Here is an 18,875-nt window from a genome sequence, read left to right as displayed (position 1 = left end):
TTTTGAGAATAGTACACAAGGATTTGTCCTTCAGAATCAAAAACCAAATGTCTTTGCATCTCTGACAGAAGAAATCTACAAGTTACTGATCTTTTCATATCTGTCAGCATAAACTTAACATTGTTAGTAGTCTTATGTGTGTTTACAGAGTCTTCTACAAGTCACTCACATTCTGAATAACCTCTAGCTGTAAATGAAGCATAAAGAGTCAGTATATTGTTTTTCTGTAATTGCATGTCTCTGGCTGTCATGCAACTATGTGAAGACCCACCATCAGGCTAATCTGTGAGACGGATCTTAACTCGCTTCATAGAGGATTACAGTCATGGAGAAGATCAAGAGATGATGGAGAGATGAAAGGGGGATAGAGGCAGACCGAACAGGGATAGGAGAGAACAAGAGAGGCTTACTTTAAAAGACAAAAGCAAGATGGTAGTACTATATATTATATAAGAGCATAACATATCCATCCATCCATCCATCCATCCAATAAAATGTTTATAAGTGATATTTACCTTGATTCTCTTTTTCCACACATCATGTCCCATGCATGTCATCATGCATGATACTGTTGTCTCCTTGGAAACCAAGTACACTAACTTTTGAAAAAAAAAAAAAAAAGGTTATGAAAAAATGTTTAGTCATCATGGAAATGAGGAAGCAACTTGTAATTTGAAATTTTCACACAATAAAAAATTAAGACAGTAAATATATTAAATATAAATATGGAACAGGATTAGGGCCAAGCAATAATAAAAAAAATAAAACCATCTCGAGATTAAAAAATGTTAAATTTCGAGAAAAAAGTCAAGATAAAATGTTGAGAATAAACTCGTTAAATTTCGAGAAAAAAGTCGAGATAAAATGTTGAGAATAAACTCGATAAATTACGAGAAAAAAGTCGAGATAAAATGTTGAGAATAAACTCGTTAAATTACGAGAAAAAACTCGTTAAATTTCGAGAAAAAAGTCGAGATAAAATGTTGAGAATAAACTCGTTAAATTACGAGAAAAAAACTTGTTAAATTTGAGAAAAAAGTCGAGATAAAATGTTGAGAATAAACTCGTTAAATTTCGAGAAAAAAGTCGAGATAAAATGTTGAGAATAAACTCGTTAAATTATGAGAAAAAACTCATTAAATTTCAAGAAAAAAGTTGAGATAAAATGTTGAGATTAAACTTGTTAAATTACGAGAAAAAAACACGTTAAATTTCGAGAAAAAAGTCGAGAAAATGTTGAGAATAAAGTCATTAAATTACGAGAACAAATTGGTTAAATTATAAGAAAAATGTTGTTAAATTTCGAGAAAAAAGTCAAGATAAAATGTTAAGAATAAAGTCATTAAATTATGAGAAAAATCTCGTTAAATTACGAGAACAAATTCGTTAAATTATGAGAAAAATGTCATCAAATTTCGAGAAAGTCAAGATAAAATGTTGAGAATAAACTCGTTAAATTACGAGAAATAAACTCGTTAAATTTTGAGAAAAAATCTAGGTAAAATGTTGAGAATAAAGTCATTAAATTATGAGAAAAAAATCGTTAAATTACGAGAACAAATTCGTTAAATTACGAATTTGTTGTCATAATTTAATGAGTTTAATCTCAACATTTTATCTCGAATTTCTCGAAATTTAACGACATTTTTCCTCATAATTTAACGAATTTATTCTCGTAATTTAACAACTTTTTTCTCGTAATTTAATGACTTTATTCTCAACATTTTATCTCAACTTTTTTCTTGAAATTTAACGAGTTTTTTCTCGTAATTTAATGCGTTTATTCTCAACATTTTATTTCGACTTTTTTCTCGAAATTTAACAACTTTAATCTTGAGATGGTTTTATTTTTTTATTATTGCTTGGCCCTAATCCTCTTCCGTATATAAACACTTATTATATCATATATAATACATATAAATTACTTTAAAAGTATTTTCACACAATAAATCAGAATTGCTTATAATTGTCATATATCATTATTTAAAAGATTAATTTTTTCTTATGGATTTAGATATTTTTAGATTGAAAGTATTGGTCTGGGACAAGGAATTAAAGGCATGATAAAAAGTATCCAAGAGATGTAATGATTGTCAGCAAAAAATTAAAAATAAGTTTAAATCTATTAAAAATCATTCACTGGGACATAAAAGGTTGAGAGCGGGGAATTGAGGAGAGACAGTCAGAGTCTATATATACAGAAAAGAATAATAAACAGTAGTCCAACCGAATATCAGATAAAACATGGTGGCGCACTATCAATAATAAAATTGCAGCTAGCAGAACAGTAATCCCAGACCAGTAACATGCTCCTCTAATCCAGGATTACAGTCTGATTGAGGGCACAGTAGAGCGGTGGCATCTAAGGGAGCCGTGCACGTGCCTCACTCCATCTAGAGGAAGCTGCTCTTTTACACTGAACAAGGATCATCCTTCCCTATTCAGATCATTAATCATTATAAGAAGGATATAAAAAGCTGCTCCACCATCACAGCCAAAGGGTAATTTCCGCAATCACCCCTCATCTTCATGCAAATTCCATAAACATCCTCTTGTGGCCAAATACTGTATGACAAGAGAGCTAATACTGTTTTGATAACAAAAAGTAAAAAGTATAAAAGTACAGTATATGATATAGACATTGATAAATTCTTGAAAAAGTGTAAATATATTTTAAAACTATTTGCTAACAACTAACAATCTACAAACTGTGAACATACATGTTCACTGAATTAATGGTTGCACTAAGAATCTTATTTATTTTTCTCTCTTTATAAAAAATGACAAAAAAAGTATGATTTGACTTCCTAGATTATATCTAAAGTACATTTACTTATTGTTCCAATTCCAAGTGGTGCTCACTGCAGTCAAATGATGTCTAGTTCCCCCTCTCTGGACATAAAGATTCTCAGTGGTTGATAAGAGTATAGAGTGGTGCAGGGAAGATGTATTTTTGTAGGCCAACCAGGAAGTTAGCATCATCCTGGATAGCATAGGACTTTTCCTTTGGCTTTTGGATTATTGCAGAAAATAACATCTGTGGCTAACAAAAGCTTATGATTTCTTACATGTTTTGTTCATCGTGATGATCTTCTAAAATTTGAAGCGTATATACAATAGCAGTTACAAGTAAATACAATAGCAGTAGTCAAAAGCTAAATGTAGGCTACATTGCACCTTTTGAGGTCCAGAAAGTTACTAAAGACATTGTTAAAACCGTCGACGCGACTACAGTGGTTCAAGCTTTATATTATGAAGCGACGAGAATACTTTTTGTGCACAAAAATAGCAACTTTATTCAACAAATTCATCTGTCCCGTCATACTGCTTACACAATGTCTTTAGTACCTTTCTGGACCTCAAAAGGTGCAATGTCCTTGCTGCCTATGTGTCGATCAGATACCCTCGGATTTCATCAAAAATATCTTAATTTATGTTCCAAAGATGAACAAAAGTCTTAAGGTGATGATACACGGGGCAACTTTTTGAGCAATGTTGCCGGGCAGTGTTGCCGAGCAACGTTGCTTGGGCACTTTCCCACTGAGAATGAGCAACAAATATATATCTGGATCAAGCGGCAACCTCCCCCTTTCTCTCGTGAAGCCAATACGGAAGTAACTTAAACTGCGATTCATCGACTGGCCGCTAGGGACAGGCTGCAAAAGGGAGCAGATTCTCATTGACCATCATGTTAAAACAGCCAAGTTTACAGCAGAAAAAAAACATGTTATCACTCTGGTTCAAATTGATTTTTGGTCTATACTGCTAATTTTGCCCTTCATGACAACTCTGAGGGGTTTTTTTTTTATAATTTTTTTATAACTCATCCGTTTAAATTATATTAAGCCTTAAAAGTCTGCATAATTAAGGGCGTGGTCACTTGAGTGACAGGTAGAGTGCGCTGCTGTCTGTGAGCCGTCATGTTACCTCAGCTGCCGCTGAATTTGGCATCTCAGCCGTTTTTGTGCTTTTTTTCTCGATTATTTTATACAATTATAAAATATGGCTTGCTGCATAATATTCGAATGGCTGGAAGTTTTGATTGCGAGATTAACTACAATGACAATACCAGGAGGATATACAACTCTGACAGCACTGCTTGGATATTATAACTAAAACTGCTGCACTATGTTGAAAAATATATACAGGGTTGCCAACTCTCACGCATCTGGCGTGACACTCACGCTTTCAGCATCAATCTCACGCTCTCACGCACACGCAAGAAATGCCACGCCAAAATCCATTCTTCTCCCCTCTCAATCCGTTACTTTCTGTTGATGACTAGACCACAGCGTATTAATGACAGGAAAGGAGTTTTAAGGCCCACAGCTGTTACATCTCCCTACAACGTTCTCACTGCAGTATTCTCTGATCGTTGATTGGCTGAAAACCTTGCACGTGATACGTCAGTTGCGTGTGAGAAGTGAGAGAGAGCCCCGGCCGCGCGCGCGCACTCAATATACAGAGCGGCCAAAGCTTCAGCACTCCCGGATCGTGCACACTCCGCCGCTGGCCAGGCTGCTTCTGCTTTACACACCATGGCCGTTATTTTCTCGAGAAAAGGAGTTTTCTCATAGCTTCGCAACGCAATACTCGTTCCCTTATCTCTCAGGGAACCGAGGTTACGTAAGTAACCGAGTAACGTTACGTTATATACGTTTTGTTATATAACAACCGATATGAAAACTTTAGCACATTTATCAGCTATACATTCATTCAGTGTTTTCCATTAATGACCCTCTGCTGCCGCCACCGTTTCATAATGAACTGAAAATTTAAAACATACTACGTTTTCCAACGAGCTAAAATCGAAACTGTGATATGGCTTTGTGCCTTCATAAAACAGCAAAAGACAGTGATTAAGTATATACAGTCTCTCTGTGCTGCGTGTTTTAAAGAGAAGAGCGCGCATTTGTGCACGCGATCAGCTGGTGATCTGGTGATCAAAATAAAAGCTCAAGGATATCTTTAAAAAAGAAATGAGTAAAAAAGTATTGTAAAAAAAAAAAAGTTTGAACCCTTTTTAATGTCCAGGTACAAGTCAATGCTGTTTCTTTGTTCAATTTGCACACTGTACATGGGTTGAAGCTCTTAATTTTGAGTTTCCAGAGTGCACCAGATTGATGCATTTAACCTTAAAATGTACAAAATTTTCTTCCGGGGGGGCATGCCCCCGGACCCCCCTAGCGGAGGTATATCCAACAAAGTTTTACAAATTACAGTGTCAAATAATGTACATTTTCATACGACAACAAAAGCTCCTTTCGTATCATTAAAGCTATTAATAGAAAACTGAAATGGCTTTGGACAAATATAGATTTTGAATAAGCCCCTAATGTTTACAATGTCTGGCTCCGCCCCTGTCAGGTAACAAAACTGACAAAAGATAAAATAAATTATTTCACCCCAATGATACTAAGTAAACATGGACTGACATTGATTTTTAAAATTAGGGTTACCAAACATTTTCTCCGCGCACTCGCGCAAACTGATTTTTTTACAAGTCTCACTCCAGCCAAAGTCCCAAAGTTGGCAACCCTGTATATACTTTGGACACAGGCTCATTTGTTTGTTAGATACGATCGCTGCTCAGATTGCATCCTTTCTTGAAGAACGATGACAGAGAGCAGATCATTCAGAATAAATGTGAAATGTTTTTTGTTTTTGTTTTGCAATGGACATTTATATTTTACCCAAGTGCCACAGATTGGATTCATCTCGCGATAAAGGTATGAAGTCCCATTTGATGTTCCATGTTGTTATTTGCACACCCAACACAAATTACTGGTGTTGGAGCATCTATATCTTAAAAAAACACCGTAAATTGACAGTAAACCTTTATAACTTTCTGATGTTAAAACTTATCTTTATTAATAATTTAGATAGTATCTAGATAGATAGCTCCTTTGCTTGCTAACGTGGTCACGTCGAGCTAGGCGGGCGTGGTTTCAGCAACCAATCACATCAGCTCAAACCACCTCCCCGCCTCTTTGCCCATTTTCAGTTATCCGGGAGTGACGTGCGGTGACGCGCAGCTAAGATGGCCGCGTCCTCATTTTCGCTTCAAAACTGCTGTTCAGAACTCTATGGGTGACGTCACGGACGCTACGTCCATATTTTTTTACAGTCTATGGTTCGAATCCGCCTTTTGCCGAACTCGCTCTTCTCCCTTTTCCTGTCACAAATCAGATCGGAAAGGCATTTATTTTTAATAAAAATAAAGAAAATATTTGAAAAGTTAAAATAAAGTGCCTAACAAGTGTTTATAATAAAGTATTTATTGAGTTGGCAATAGATTTGCTCCTCTCTGATTAGTTGCTGCCAACTGTCTGTTGCCCTTATTAGTTGCCCTGTGTGTCATCAGGTTGCCCGTTGACGGCAACATTGCCCAGCAACATTGCTCAAAAAGTTGCCCCGTGTATCATCACCTTTACAGGTTTGGGATGACATGAGGGTGTGTACTTAATGACGGAAATTACATTTTTGGGTGAACTAACCCTTTAATGTCGTCAAAAAATCTCTGTAAAAAAATATGGATGATGCAGATTCACTCTCTTCTATTGTAGGGAAGTGAAGCCGCCAATGTCCAAAATATGGCGCTGACATTTTGGAACCTGAGTCTGCGCAGTAGTGAGCATGAAGTGGAGCCGCAGTATCAAGGCCCCACCCACACTCCTGCAGAATTGGTTAGTACAATTTACTGCAGAACAACACATCCTGAAAATTGGTGCCTCTGTGACTACTTCACTCAGAGAATCTCAGCTGTCAATCCTTACGTCAAATACCATTTTTATAGCATCAAATAACTAACTAAAACCAAACTTATATAAAAAACGAACACTTGAAGTTACATCAGCGTGATAAAAACTACCTAAAATGAAAGAAACCATCTTTGTAAAAAATTATTTGAAGTGTAATTTGATTGACTAGTCTGTCTCAAGTCACGAGGTATACAGTGTCCAGCCACCTGGGGGCGATCGAAACATTTTGGCTTCACTTTTCAGGACTTGTGCAGCACACTTGATTTAGCCACTTATTAGCAACTGCCTTTTACAAGACAAGTAAAAGCTTTTAAACATCACAAGAGGATAAAACTGATATATTTTATATTGTAGAATAAAACGTGAAAATATATTGAGCTTGCGTGTTCACCACAGACCCGATTTCAAGCCCATTAAAAACAATTAATTGCTAAAATGCTGACATCTTTCTGGGTTTTGGCCTACAAAAATACGTCATCCCTGCGCCACTCTGTTGCTATGCAATTGCTAGCATGTTTTGGGTGATTTCTAGGTTGTTGCTATGCAGTTGCTAGGAAATTCTAGTGGTTCATCCAAAATTCTGTCATCATTTACTCACCCTCATGTTATTCCAAACCTGTATAAGTTTCTTTCTTCTGTTGAACAGAAGATATTCTGAAGAATGTTGGTAACTAGACAGTTGTCTGGTTGTCAAACTGCCTGGTTAGCAACATTCTTCATTCTCTTTTTTTAACAGAAGAAAGAAACTCATGTTTGGAACAACATAAGGATGAGAAAATGCTGACAGAATTTTCAGTTTTGGGTGAACTGTCCCTTTAAAGCCAAGAGGAATGTATTTACTGGACTGTCGCTGCTGACAGAACTGAACCATCACTTCCATGTCATCAAACACATTGACCACACTTCTGCTACAGCCTGAGGGCACTAGAGCAGCTCAGACAAGCAAAGAACTTCCTCAAGCCTGTGCATTTGTAAACCTGTAAGGTTGGTATGACAACTTGCACCTGTCAAAGTCTGTACTACAAGTTTGGACTCCTTCTAAGCATTATACATTAGTCAAATTGAGCTAAGTGTGGAATGTCAAGCAAAAAAAAAAAAAAAAAAACCCATGATATTAAACCTTTAAAAGGTTATTGGGCCATCTTAAGAGGTTCCTTCCTTCCAAGAAACAACTGTTTCATAAGAATCTTTACTAATCATCAGGGTTATTGCAATCCACTACAAGGTACGTATGCATGGTTAGCACACTCTTAGAGTTTGGTAAATTGGGCAAGAAGGTGGCCAGGACAGTTGCAGCATGTCTACATAAAAGACAAATAAGTTCAGAAAGGCTGGCCTGGGGGGATGTGGGAAGGTTATCTTAAAGTTATTCGCAGGAGTAGGCGGTAAAGGGTTTCAGCTGCCATTTAGTGACTCAGCTCATGATCTATGAAAGAGGCGTGGAAACCTGTCTACCCACTCTCTCGCTCTCTCTTTCTTGCTCCTTCTCTGTCATTCATACCCACAGCAAGCTCACACAGCAGTCAATATACAGAAGTCACCTGAAGAACTTTCTCAATTTGCCTCTTGTTTTTTATTCACAAAGACTTTCATTCAGGTGGACCCAAGGGATACTTCTCTTTTTTTTTTTTTTTTTTTTTTGCCTCTCTGTTCTGTAGAAGCAGTAAAGAGGAACAGGGTCTGATTACGTTCCTGAAAGAGACTCTTTGAAGAGTCATCATCTCAGCATTTTTTTTGCTTCACTACATTGTTGTGAGGGAGAATGTCAAGGACTCACTATGGCGCATGTGTTGTTTTATGGATTTTTTCCTTAGTGGAGTGTAAGGTTCCAGGTAAGATGAACTTTTATTGTGATTTTTGACATTTTTTCTAAAAGTAAAGTTTATGTCATTCATTTTTACATCCAAAGTTTGATAAATTTATCTGTAAAGAGTGAATTTTCCTTTATGAAACGAAGCAATTCAAAGTTCTATTCATGAATCACTCATCTAAAGTGAGTGATTTTCTTTTATTTTACTTTTCGCTCTTGATCGGCTTCATTTGGGCCACATTATGATCAATTCATGTTTGCATGTCACAGTTGCCAGGCTGAAAGGATGCCAGGAAAGACTTACGTTATGAATATACCTTATTATGTAATTCAAGCGGATGGAATAGGACATGAATGTTGGCAAGGCATCCACAGACATCTGTTTTGTAGTTATTAGTTCCTCCTCAGGACTTCTTTTCAGTACTGAAAGAATATTACCCATTGATTGCTTTTGCTGTTATAAATGATTATATAGGTTCAATATATATGTTATTTTAGTATTATTTATATACTACAGTAGTATTTATCAAATAGTATTTATTATTTAAATAATATTCATACTTTTCTTTAGTTTTAACATTTTTTAGTTTAATATTTAAAATATATATCTATTTCGTTTTATTCAGTTTTAGTTTTAGTAATTTTAGTACTTCAACTCATATATGATTAAACATTAATTAATATGTGTTCTCTCAAATAGTTTTTAAAATGCATTTTTGAGCTAATGAATCATTCATCTAAAGTGGATGATTTATCTTTGCTTTCTCCAGTTTCATTGGGCCACTTATTTTGAATGTGCATTATTTCTGCAATAGATCAACAGCCAGACTAAAAAAGATGCCAGGAAAAAATGAATGATCGTTATAAATATACCTTATTATGTAATTAAAGTGGATGCTACTCTTAGATCTCAAGTGGAGGCAGAATTTCAGCTAATGCGTTTTTGAGCCCCTCCTTGTTATAGTCTGCAAGCGAAGGAGATGAGTGAGTCTGCTAGAATTCACTCTGGCTTGTCATCTGTTTGGACAAACACAGTCACTGTGAATATTTCGACAAGCCAAAACCTCTCCAGGGACTCTCTATAACAGATCTGGTCTAGACACTTAGCACAAAGAAAAGCATTGGATGGGTGACATCAAGATGAGAAACAGAAGTACAACTGATTCATTACATCATACCTTGTCAATATGGCGATAATCAGTATTATATAATCAATGATCAATATAATACAATATAATCAATGACAATTAATCTGTAGATGAGATAGTTTGGTGCAATCTCGGTCTGGCAATGCATGCAAAGCTACGCCAGTGTCACAACATAAAGGTCATGCCATCATGCACTCTGTCGCTGCTTTGTTTATTTTGTATTTATAGCCAAACAATGTTCTTGCCGATTCTGATAAGCTGAGTGTGTTGAATGCTAAACAATCACAGTCATAAGTGGTCATTACTGATAAATGTCCTCTTAGCATGATGTTCTGGGTGAACACACAATTGTACTCACCCACAGAAAAGGGCAGACAGCAAATATGGGCAGCGGAACTCTTTCTGAGAAAAAAGGTGGCATATATAGGGGTGCACATACTGTACACATGCACAAGCACTTAGCATGTGGTTAGGAAACTGGGGGTGGGACGTATACAACAAAAGCATCAATCTAGCTTTCTTATCAATGTCTTCAAAAGGAAATGTTTGAGAAGAGGCGGATGGTTTTGAAATGGCAAGTTTATAGCCATCTCAACATACTGTGTATGATTATTGTATTCGGACACAAAACTTGAGCGGAAATTACATAATAAATAAAATAATGTTACATTTGGTATTTTGTTATATATTGTTATCTAAATGTGTGAAAATATGTGAAATCATATATAACCCTGCTGAAAAAACCCCAGCATTAATTCCATAGTCATCTGGAATTCTGAAGTAAATTGTGAATCACATTTCATTCCAGAGACAAAATAATTAACGTAATTACAATTTTGTGCTTATCTTCTGTTGCATCAAGACAAGTTCAACATTGAAATTTGCTTTTTGTAAGGACTATCATGGACATTTTGGTCTTAGGCCCAAAACTTTTCATAATTTTACATTAATGACATTTGTAGAGTATCAAATATATTCAAATTTATTTTATTTGCTGATGACACATTTTCTGTTCAGGGGAAAATCTACAGTAGCTTTTGGAGGTGATTGCAGAAGAATTTAATAAGTTAAAACGGTGGCTGGATGTAAAATAATGTATCATTAAATATAAGTAAAACAAAGATTATGTTATTTGGAAAATATACAACAAAACCTCAAGTAGAATTGAAAATTGATAATATCAGTATAGAAAGAGTATATGAAAATAAATTTCTTGGTGTTATTTTATACCACAAAATCTGCTGGAAACCACATATAAAGCACATTAAAGCAAAACCGGCAAAGACTATAGCAATATTAAATAAAGGAAGATATATTCTGGATAATAAATCAATGTATATTCTGTATAATACACTCATAGTGCCAAACTTAAGTTATTGTGTGGAAATCTAGGGAAATACCTACAAAACCAACCTACAGTTGTTATGCACATTACAAAAGAGAGCAATCAGAATCATTAATAATGTTGGATATCTGGAACATACAAATTCATTATTCTTGAAATCAAATACACTAAAGTTCATTGATCTGGTTAAATTTAAGATTGCACAAGTCATGTTTAAAGCAAGAAATAATTTACTTTAAAATGTTTAAGGAGAGGCATGGGTATAACTTGAGAGAAGAATTAAACTTTAAAAAACTTAAAATAAGAACAACTCCAAAAAAGTATGTGCATCACTTTATGTGGGGTAAGGTCATGGAACAATTTGGAGCAGGTGTTAAAATATTGTACAAACTTCAAACAGTTTAAAAGGTTGTATAAAAACAAGTTACTAAAAGGATATGAGGATGAACAAAAGTGTGTGTGAGGGTGGGTTAAAATATTGACTGCATTAAGACTAAGCATTAAGGTTGTTTGGTATTAAAGGTAAAATTTTGTTTGTGTTTTAAAAAAGGTTTATTTGTTATTGTATGAATATATAGCATATATAGAAAAATATATAATATATATTGGAATTATTGATAACTGTATAAGGGGTGGGAAAATAACAAGCTTTTGCTTCATCCCGCTCCTTTTCGGACACGTAATTATTTGATGATTATTCTTAGATATTGTTTTTTCTTCTTTATGTGGTAACATACTTATTGTATTTTTATATTTAATTTTATTTTGTTGTTGTTTGAAATAAAAAGAAAGCAATAATAAAAAAATAAAACCATCTCAAGATTTAAGTTGTTAAATTTCGAGAAAAAAACTCGTTAAATTTCGAGAAAAAAGTCAAAATAAAATGTTGAGAATAAACTCATTAAATTACGAGAAAAAACTTGTTAAATTTAGAGAAAAAAGTTGTTAAATTATGAGAACAAATTTGTAAATTAACGAATTTGTTCTCGTAATTTAACAACTTTTTTCTCATAATTTAATGAGTTTATTCTCAACATATTATCTCGACCTTTTTTTCTCGTAATTTAACGACTTTTTTTCTCATAATTTAATGAGTTTATTCTCAACATTTTATCTAGACTTTTTTCTCGAAATTTAACAAGTTTTTTCTCGTAATTTAACCAATTTGTTCTCGTAATTTAATGACTTTTTTCTCGTAATTTAACGAGTTTATTCTCAACATATTATCTCGACCTTTTTTTCTCGTAATTTAACAACTTTTTTTCTCATAATTTAATGAGTTTATTCTCAACATTTTATCTAGACTTTTTTCTCGAAATTTAACGAGTTTTTTCTCGTAATTTAACCAATTTGTTCTCGTAATTTAATGACTTTATTCTCAACATTTTATCTCGACTTTTTTCTCGAAATTTTATGAGTTTTTTCTCAAAATTTAACAACTTTAATCTCAAGATGGTTTTATTTTTTTTTTTATTGCTAGGCCCTAATCCTCTTCCGTACATTTGGGAACTTTCAAGTGTCAAAATCCAGCTGGCAGTCACTGACCCCCAAAAGTTGTAAACTTAGTAAAAGTAATTTAAAAATCACATAGTATAAGGAATATAATTGCAGTCAGGAGCATGACATACTATTGTAGGCAATAGTGACAGCATGCACTTTCAACAATTGCTGAAAGTGAAATAATTTACCCAAAGTCAAGGGACATCTAAATGGAACACTAATCACCATAATGGTGATAACATCATTCTCGTAAATGGAGAAATATCTTAAAGGCTTTTTGTTGATTTGCAGAGGTTCGTGTGACCTGCATCTTCTCTGAGGACTGTATTCTTCCCTGCTCTTTCACGCCCAATGGTGATGTGAACATTAAGTGGTACCAGCAGGATGTGCTCATACTCAGTTTACAGCCGGCTGAACAGAGGCTCAGCAGTGACAACGTGCGGCTGTTCAGCGACAAAGTCTCTGAGGGCAACGCATCGCTACTTGTGAAACAAGTAGATACGAGGAGTAAAGGACGATACAAATGCGTGGTCAACAATGTGACCCAGACATATATTCTTGCAACAGTGGAAGGTTTGATTTATATTGATTTATTTTTAAATGTATTATCTGTTAGTAGTCATCAACCAATATTGGTGTATTAGTGGCTGAGGACTATATTCTTTGGTAAGGTTACCATAATTCAGTGTTTTCCAACCCTATTCCTGAAGCCAATCCAACAGTGCACATTTTGGATGTCTCCCTTGTCCCTTTTTTTTCTTCCTTTTTTTTTTTTTTAAATGTTAAATTTTGCCCATGTCCTCATACAAAGCAATAGGTTAGTTAGTTAGGCACTCTTAATTTAGCTGATAAAAATAGGAAATATTTTTGGTCAATTCTGCTTATATCAACATTTTTATTGATATCGATACTTTTTATAATCACTTTTTTTTTAATATTATTAAATTGAATTTTTTTTTTTTGATTTAATGTCCTCAAGCTCCCATCAGGACGATCTCCATTGACACCGATAGCTCTGGGCTGATTCGGTGCTCTACTAAAGACATCTACCCAGCTCCGGTGGTGCAGTGGAGCACAGCGCCCAGTTTACCTCCTGCTGCCCTGCAGCCCATCACCCGCATGACTTCTGACGGAAAGGGCCTCTTTACAGTGGAGAGCCTCCTAAAACAGCAGAACAACAGCCTTGATCATATATATGCGTGTAACATCACCTCCAAATATGGCAAGCAGACATGGACAGCTTCATTAAAGCTGCAAGGTAAAACTTGATCACATTATAATGTGCAAAAATATGTGATATATGCTGTAGTAATAATACAGATGTATGTTATAAATGTTATGCTTATGAATATAAGGTGATAATATCAATGTTGTCTCATGTACAAAACAGAAATTACCAGCTCTGAAGGGCAAGACCTGATTATTCCATGTAGAGCTCCCAAGAACCTTCAGTCCTTCTCTCTCGTCTGGACTTTTACAACAGCAAACAAAACCACAGATGTCCTCGAGTATGACAGCAAGACCCATAAATCAAGCCGCTCCTGGGATCATGCAGAACTAGAAGAGGACAACGCTTTGAAAGGGGATCTTTCACTAAACCTGCAGAAACCTGTTGGCTCAGAATATTCAGGAATCTACACGTGTGCCTTCTCAGCAGCAAAGGCGCGGCATCTGATCCAGACTCGTGTTGATATTACATCCTCCAGGCAGGAGAAAGGTATCTACTGATCCATGAACACATCCATCCAATAATTAATCTGCTGGACCAAACCTAGAGCTCATTTCCTGCTAAAACATTGTGGCAGTTTACTTTTTAAACATCTCTCTTCCTTTCTCATTTTCTAGGTTTTCTTCAATATAATCTGTGGATGTTGGGTATCGTCGCAGGATTGATTGCTCTTCTCGCAATCACTTTGGTTATAAAACGATACAGAGGTAATATAGTGAACAGAACTCAATTCATAATATTTCATCTGCATAACAGTCTATATGAATGGTCCATGATGTTTATGTTTGCAGCAAAATTAAAAAGAAATCACGAAAACGCTGAAGAGGATGCGGAAATGCAAAGCATGAATTTAGGTACTGCCCTGTTACGGTCCTTTGTTTTTTATAATTCATTCATAAAAGAACACTTCATACTGTAAGTTCCCTGCCTTTTAAAAGGCCAAGTAAAATTCCCAAACATAGATTTTTAGTTTTGCAACTGAATGTTTTTCTTTTGTCTTTCATAGCCAAAACATCGGAAGAGCCACAAGCAGAAAGTAAACTTATGACAGAGCCTTCGGGTTCTCACAGTTAACCGTGGAGAGAAGAAAGAAGAATATTATAAGAGAGAAAGCAGTGTGAAATATAAGTTGGAAGACCAGTTGATGGGACTTTATTTGCAGTCTGAGTATTTGTGTGAACAAAATGTCATTTAGAAGAAACCAAATACATTTCTTGTACTTTGTTTTTTTAATGGTACTTTAATTTAATTTAATATTTTTCCATAATTTATTGTAAAAAAGGAGAAAATATATTATTAAAAATAAATACATTATTTATCAATAATTTCACATAAATCTCATGCTGGCTATTTTTGCAATATAATTTGCAATTACACTACTGTTCAAAAGTTTGCCAAGAGGATTTTTTTTTTTTTTTTTAAGAAATTCATACTTTTATTCAACAAAGATGCATGATTAAATTGATCAAAAGTGACACTAAAGACATTTAGAATGTCACAAAAGATTTTATTGTCAAATAAATGTTGTTCTTTTGAACTTTCTATTCATCAAAGAATCCTGATAAAAATGTATCACGGTTTCTTCAAAAATATTAAGCAGTGCAACTGTTTTCAACATTGATAATAATAAGTTTCTTGAGCATATCAGCATATTAGAATCATTTCTGAAGGATCATGTGACACTGAAGACTGGAGTAATGATGCTGAAAATTCAGTTTTGCCAACACATGAATAAATTACATTTTAAAATAGAAAAGAGTTATGTTAAACTAGTAATATTTCACTATATTACTGTTTTTATTGTATTTTTGATCAAATAAATAAATCCAGATCAAATAAATGTCTCTTTCAAAAACTTTAAATATCTTACCATCCCCAAAGTTTTGAACAATAGTGTATTTAATCATATAATCATAATCTACTAAAGTAACCACAACGACACATGCATGGACAGACCACACCAGTCCGCTTTGAGGTTTAAATTAACCGGTTTGTCCTTTCCCCTGGTTATTTTTCTTTATCCTCTGCTGTACCTGTTACATGGCCAAACCAGTTCTGGTCACTATATGTCCACTCATGCTCTCTCTGGTTAATCATTTAACGGTTTAATTGATGTGTCCACAAGGGTCTTTTTCTCCCCCTTTCTCACACGCACACACTCTCAGGGCACATGTACAGAGAGAAAGATTGTGGCATCACAGTAAATTGATCTGAACGTGTGGCATAGTCTGAAAGTCATGGATCTGCTGTATCTGTGTATTGCATTTGTGCTTCTACTCAGGACTTGTGTTTCTGGTATCATCATCACTAAGGGTAAGACCACATATACACATGCTCACTTTTTATGCTTCTCATTGTGAGATATAAAGCTACTTTCTAAAGGGGAAAATGGAAAAATTACCATCTGTCTTGTGGGAAAGTATCATGCTCTAATGTTTTAGTTGTGTGTGTTTGTTTTTTGTTTTTCACCAGAAAAGTATTCTATAATAACCTGTTCAATTTATATTATAAAAATATAAAATACAATACAAGATCAAATTATTTGTTCATGATAAGTGAATAATTTGTTACTGGAATATTTATTTTATTTTATTTGAATGGTGCTAGTTTTGTCACTTTCTCCCCGTGTTTTCCATCTCTGTAATAGAAGTTGTTTGGCGGCAGTTGTTGCTCAGTGAATGGATCAAAGCAGCACTTGTAGGAAACTTCATTAGTCTCAGACTAATGACCCTGGTGAACCAGAATGAATCTGTGATTTATTTATTCTCATTAGCAGCCTACAAGGAAATACTTTAGCACCTACATAACAGGATATTTGAACAAAAGAACAAGTTCATGAATAAATCTTTATGTGCAAAATGTTTTGTTATTTGATAATTTGGCATTGTTTGGCATAAAGCAAGGCAACCAGAACAACAGAATGTATTGACAGGGAATTTTCTCCTCTCAAAGTTGAACAAATGTTCTTCCAGTATCGTTCGTTCAAAGTTATCTGGTCTTTAATAATATTCTCAAAACGTTAGCAAAGAAATGTTATTTAACTTTTTTTCATGAAACGTTTTAGTTTGTCTAACGTTTTTTTACACTATGCCCTCTAGTGGTTAAAAAAACTGCATGCATTTTGCAGAAGAACATTGTTTTGTTTGTGCTGTGTGACTGTGCAAGGCCCCCCACCTAACGCAAAACGTCGGCAAAATAGTCTCAATCGTTTGTGCTTCCGTTTGTGCCGTAAAGATTTTTGTTTGTGCTGCTTCGGTTTTTTAGGTATTAAAAGAATATTTATAGGTCATTCTGAGGTCACCCAGCCCCCCACATGTTCCAAATTCACCGAAAATAGTCTCAAACGTTTGTGCTGGTAAAAGTTTCGTTTGTGCTGCTTTCGATTTTAAAATATTAGACTTTGAATTATAGGCATTGACGTCACTCAGCCCCCCCACATGCTCCAAATTCGCCCAAAATAGTCTCGTTTGTTTGTGCTCCGTTTGTGCCATGGTTTGTGCTGGTGAAATTTCCGTTTGTGCTGCTTCGGTTTTTAATAGGCCTATTCGTTTGAGACTATTTTCGGTGAATTTGGAACATGTGGGGGGCTGGGTGACCTCAGAATGACCTATAAATATTCTTTTAATGTCTAAAAAAACCAAAGCAGCACAAACGAAAATTTTTACGGCACAAACGGAGCGATTGAGACTATTTTGCAGACGTTTTGCGTTGGGTGGGGGGCCAACTTCACGCAGGTAACGTGACGTTAGCCGCGCATTGCATTCTGGGACATTAGGTCACGGACAGTACAGTAGAGACTGGGAAATAGTGGAGGAAGATGTTAAAATTTATATTATACAGTTAAAAACATATTAGAATGGTGAACGCTGGCTGTGGTATGAACTATATCCATTTTGACCCATTTTCGGGACATTCTAAAAAGCTAAACGTGGCTTAATGTAAGTAAACATCATAGCCCAGAATTTGAACAGAACGCGTTTAATTTCACGTTAAACGTTTTCCTCCCAAAGAAACTGTAAGTAACAGTTACAGCAAAGCAGATAAGAATATGAACAGAACCCGTCTTATTACACGTTAAGTCACTGTACATTAAGCGTTTTCTTTATGGGAGGAAATGCATATGTTAAATGTGTTGCGTTCATATTCTGGGCTTATCTGCTTTTCTGTAGTAAACGCCAAACTAATAAAGCATTAGCATTAGTAAAGCCACGTTAAGCTTTTTCACGTTAAGCATGTTATAATGTCCCTCATTTTCTGTCTTTCGGCTTAGAAACACAATGGTGAAAGTGAAACTCTAAATAATTTTGACAAAAATTTGGCTTTGTCATTTGTATTTATTACAGATTAATAACTTCTGATCCGTTTGAATATGTACGTGCTCACGCCATGAATAATGTACGAAAACGCGTTTAGAAATGTTATTTGTGATATAGCCATATAGCTCGTTGCGATCAACGCCTCTGATTCATTGTTCAGCTTGTCTCGGTAAGAAATCATGTATTTATTCCATTTAGGTCCAGTAAAACTTACTTGGTGTAACGTTAGCGATTCCACAATATAATTAATTTCAGAGCTGCATTACAGACAATCATGCTTAAAGCTTTAACATGAAGAAATCTGGGCGATATGATGATATGCTGGCTGAGATCAATCTATATTGTGTTTATTATTTTATCTGACAGATAAATCGGTGCCACTTAGTTATTAAAAACTGAAATAGAGAAATCTCTTTTGTCCTGTGTGTGGTCCGATAGAAAGCGTCAGTATGATTTCTATGTGTGTATATCGTGTCGTGGCCACACGACTGAGCGATGAAATGAACACAAGAGATTTAAATATTAGTCCACTTATTTTCAGCAAGTACAAGCAGCTCTTTAAAAAATTAACGTAAATAAAGTCGTTTTTTCATCTGGTGATTTGTATTTATTGTCATTGTACGCTCCTGAGCGTGACATAAAACATGGCGGTGACTACCCAGAATGCAACGCGCAGTGACGTGGTTTGCCAATGAACTCTGAGAGCTATGACAGTTTATCTGTCCAATACTTTACTCACCTAATGAGTAATAAAAACGCCATCTCCG

General features: G+C 35.0%; 1 protein-coding gene across 1 annotated transcript; it reads left to right on the top strand.

Annotated features, from left to right (window-relative positions):
- The first annotated feature begins 8,148 nt into the window (after positions 1-8,148).
- Positions 8,149-16,988, top strand: hhla2a.1 (HERV-H LTR-associating 2a, tandem duplicate 1). The gene is made up of 7 exons (XM_067399194.1): positions 8,149-8,593; positions 12,856-13,137; positions 13,544-13,822; positions 13,955-14,281; positions 14,410-14,499; positions 14,584-14,646; positions 14,799-16,988. The coding sequence occupies exons 1-7, from the start codon at positions 8,524-8,526 to the stop codon at positions 14,864-14,866; spliced, it is 1,179 nt and encodes a 392-aa protein (XP_067255295.1). The 5' UTR covers positions 8,149-8,523; the 3' UTR covers positions 14,867-16,988.
- The last annotated feature ends 1,887 nt before the right edge of the window (positions 16,989-18,875 follow it).

This window comes from Chanodichthys erythropterus, chromosome 10 (genome assembly GCF_024489055.1).
Source record: "Chanodichthys erythropterus isolate Z2021 chromosome 10, ASM2448905v1, whole genome shotgun sequence".
Lineage (NCBI taxonomy): Eukaryota > Metazoa > Chordata > Actinopteri > Cypriniformes > Xenocyprididae > Chanodichthys > Chanodichthys erythropterus.
This window is presented reverse-complemented; position numbering and strand designations above follow the sequence as displayed.